General features: G+C 36.6%; 1 protein-coding gene across 1 annotated transcript; it reads left to right on the forward strand.

Annotated features, from left to right (window-relative positions):
* The first annotated feature begins 3,276 nt into the window (after positions 1-3,276).
* On the forward strand, positions 3,277-4,212 carry LOC101542646 (olfactory receptor 5L1-like). The gene has a single exon (XM_004621605.2). The coding sequence runs from the start codon at positions 3,277-3,279 to the stop codon at positions 4,210-4,212; it is 936 nt and encodes a 311-aa protein (XP_004621662.2).
* Positions 4,213-4,420: the final 208 nt, after the last annotated feature.

Below are 4,420 nucleotides of genomic sequence, written 5' to 3' on the forward strand. Positions count from 1 at the left end.
TACAATGAAATTGTATTTTTGAAGATATATACCAGTTGTGGAATGGTGGCATATATAAGCAATTATTATTAACAGTAAAAGAAGTTCATCTTTCCTATCCCTTTGGGATATTTTATAAAATACTGGGATAATTTGGACCCTCTTCCTCTAGAAGGAGCTTTTTCACATAAGGCCAGCAAGATTTATAAGATCTATTTTCTTCTTCTTTCATTTTTAGGTCATGTCAAGCAGTGCCCAGAGATTACTCCTGGCTTTATTCATAGGCATCACTCTAAGCAGGACTGAGGGTACCAGATGTGGTATGAGGGGTAGAACTCAATTTGACCACACACAAGGAAAACACCTGACCCATTGGACTATCTCACCAGTGCCAAAAAGATCTATAATAACTCCCAGTGTAACAATTTGGGAAGCATATTGTGCTCTGGAGCTAGAGCTATAGCACAGCGGATAGGGCGTTTGCCTAGCATGAGGATGACCTGGGTTCGATTCCTCAGTCCCTCTTGGAGAGCCTGGCAAGCAACTGAGAGTATCTTGCATGACAGAGCCTGGCAAACAACCTGTGGTGTATTTGATATGCCAAAAAAAAGTAACAAGTCTCACAATGGAGACATTACTGGTGGCTGCTTGAGCAAATCAATGAGCAACAAGGTGACAGTGACAGTGACAGATTGTGCTCTGATAATTCATCACAAACCTTGGGAAGAATCAGGTTGAATTAAAATACTATGTACTATGTTGTGATAATGTCAGCCTCTTGCCTCATTCAATTTAGGAAACGTGTTAATTGAATCCCAAGGCAGAGTTGTTTTCTGGATCCCTCATTGCTGTCCCACAGAGATCAATGATTGCTTTGAGAAACCAAGGACCCTGAACCCTAGGGATCAATATTTGCCAAACATAAAGCCTATAACACTTTCCATTATAGCATCTTCAGAACCAAGAGAAACAATATTTATCCTACAGGTTTGTTGGCTAGATTGCACTTGGCTTTTGGTGGATATGGATAGGAAGGATTTTTTTTTTCTTTTCAATCTAGAGGATCATTCTTAGGTTTTCATTCTCCGACGTATAATTTGTTCTAGTTCTACACCAAAGGATGAATTGTAGAGAAGGGCAGTCATATTAGGCATGTTTCAAATATTGCTTTAGCTTTCACTATTAAAACATGCTTTATAATGGTCATGTCTTAAGCAATTCTTTTGAAAAATAGTTTTCTTTCATGTATTGACAGTATTCAGGAAAAGTAGAAATGATTTTTCTATAGAATAAGTATGTTTTTCTTTTTAAAGAGCATTTTGTTACAGAGCCAAATATTGTCTACCACTTTGTCAGTATGAGGGAGGAAGGAATACAAACAGGAGTAGATACTTGATTTAGCTTTCCTTCCTTCTGTTTTTAACTCACTGCATCACCTGTGAAATCTGTAAAGTTAGAAATGAGATTATCCTGAATCACACTCCAATGAGGGGACCTTAGAATTATTCAGAGAGGTGTGCAGACACAGGAACCAGTCTGCAGTGGAAAGAAGATATATTTTGGTCTTGGTCAAAATACTTTGAAATGTGTCTTTTAAGCTTCCCTCTCAGACTTGTTACTAAAACCCTTAGGAACGTATAATTTGATGCTTACATGTGTTGTCATCGGTGTTGTAAAAAATGGGGCATTCCCGAACATTGTGAACATAATTATCAAAATCAGAAAAAAACAGAAAATAATCAAGTATAAACTATGATGTAAAAAGACAATTCATTTATGGAGTGATAGCACAGCGGTTGGGCGATCGATACCTTTCACGCACCCCTCTCAGAAAGCCCGGCAAGCTACCGAGAGTCTGGAGCCCGCGCGGCAGAGCCTGGCAAGCTACCTGTGTGTATTGGATATGTCAAAAACAGTAACAATAAGTCTCTCAATGAGAGACGTTACTGGTGCCCGCTCGAACAAATCAATGAGTAATGGGATGTCAGTGCATTTTAACTAATCATTGAGAAATTCATGCCATCAAATGATTATTTGCTTATAGACTTGGGTGTCTTAACTCATGCATGTTCCTCTCTGAAATATTTTAAGGCCAGAGTATTAGATATTAACTCAGATTAGGCTTATTCTCTAGGAATAAACAATAGATATGTGAACAGTCATGTATGTAAACTTATTAAGGGATAGAAAATTTTTAAAAGGTGTTACTATGTTTTGTTGGCAATTTCTATATTGTAAAGGTCTTGAGTGCCCATGTGTCTTATTGATGATGCTGTACCTTCTTTCTCATAAAATTGTGATAATTCAGACAAATTTTTACATTCTTTATAAATTAATTGAAAGAAACTATTAAGTACTCATAAATATTCTGAAGACTAAACCTGAAACAAAACATACATAATTTTCTGTCAAATATTGTTATTTTTAACTTCAAGATGTTTTATCATAAATTAATTTTACTTAGACATTCGAACTATTAAAATTATTAAAATATAACTCTGCTTAACTATATACATTGTATGCGAATATACATATATACATTAAAATTTACTCATTTTCCTTTCATTTTACCTTGCAAATGTCCTACTATCATAATTAACATTGTTGCAATATTTTTCAAATTAATTTTGAATTCATGTTTTATCAGTTCTTCAAATAGGTTTAAAGTGGCAAAATAATTTGTCAGTAAATAATTATGAATATTCTGATTATATCATGACAGAAAGTTTTAACAAAGTACCGAATCACAGAATAGTGGCTTACATAGAACATGTTAAAGAGTTCCACATTAGTTTGGTAAGAAAAATATTTCTGCACTAAAAATATTGATTTAAAAAAACCTACAAGTTGACACTCTAGAAATAAGCATGATTCTCTAAAATTTAATAAGGAAACAGAGAAAAATATTTTTATATCCATTATTTATTGTGATCTCAATAATTATAGCACTTATTAAAGTGTCGGCAAGAAATCATTTATTTGAATTTCAAAATAATATAAAATAATTAGTATGAATTTGTAACAAATTATTTCCAAGTTCTAAATTTTATGGGGTTATTAAAGGGATAATTTAGTTCCCTGTAAATTAATTTTTGTGTCCATGAACTGCGTGCACAGATATATGTATATATCAGACTTCTTATGATCCTTGCAAAGCATTATCCTATTTCTTTGTGGAAAAAAATGTTAACTCTTCTTTCCTTTTATGTCTTTGTAGGAGACAGACAAGAAAATGACTTTAAGATCAGAGCATGGAGAATAAGTGCCAAGAGTCTTCCAACCACAGTACATTGGGACATGGATCAGAATAACTGCACTGCTGTGACAGAGTTCATTCTCCTTGGATTAACAGAGGCCCCGGAGCTAAGAATTCTGCTCTTCCTGGTGTTTCTGCTCATCTACGGGGTCACAGTGGTGGGCAACCTGGGCATGATCTCACTGATTCGGGTCAGCTCTCGACTTCACACCCCCATGTACTTTTTCCTCAGCCATTTGTCCTTTGTTGATTTCTGTTACTCCACTGTCATTGTGCCAAAGATGCTGGCCAATATCATAACGGAAGAAAAGGGCATCTCTTTCCTGGGATGCACCACGCAATTCTATTTGTTTTGCACATGTGTGGTAACTGAGGTTGTCCTCCTGGCAGTGATGGCCTATGACCGCTTTGTGGCCATCTGTAACCCACTCCTGTACACAGTGGCTATGTCCCAGAATCTCTGTATGGGGCTGGTGTCTTGTTGCTATCTTTGTGGGACTGTGTGTTCTCTGATCCACTTGTGTTTAGCTCTTGAAATCACATCCTACAGATCAAACGTGATTAACCACTTCTTCTGTGATATCCCCCCACTCTTATCTCTGGCTTGCTCTGATGTCAGTATGAATGAACTACTGCTCTATGTTGTAGCCACTTTCAATGAATTGAGCACCATTGTGATCATATCCACCTCCTACTTGTTTATCCTTGTCACCATCCTGAGGATGCGCTCTGCAGAGGGTAGGCGCAAAGCCTTTTCCACCTGTGCCTCTCACCTCACAGCCATTGTGGTCTTCCATGGAACAATCCTTTTCATCTATTGCAGACCCAGTACTGGGGACACTACTGATACTGACAAAGTGGCCACCGTGTTCTACACGGTAGTCATCCCCATGCTGAATCCCCTGATTTATAGCTTAAGGAACAAAGATGTGAAAGAAGGTCTCAGAAAAGTGGTGAGCTCCAAGATATTTTCTTAGATATCATTTATTAGGAAGACTCAGGTAGAAGTGTAGAGTCTGATAAGGATGAATGGGAGAACTACAGTGTTGGAGAACAGAGAATAACAGTAGGATGTAATTGATGTGATGATGAGTGTGTATTTTTAATTTACTTAAAATTTGTTCCCTTTCATGCTATAAATATGAGTCAGCATATTATAACATACATGACACTTTTTGTTTACAT

This window comes from Sorex araneus, chromosome 6 (assembly GCF_027595985.1).
Source record: "Sorex araneus isolate mSorAra2 chromosome 6, mSorAra2.pri, whole genome shotgun sequence".
Classification (NCBI taxonomy): domain Eukaryota; kingdom Metazoa; phylum Chordata; class Mammalia; order Eulipotyphla; family Soricidae; genus Sorex; species Sorex araneus.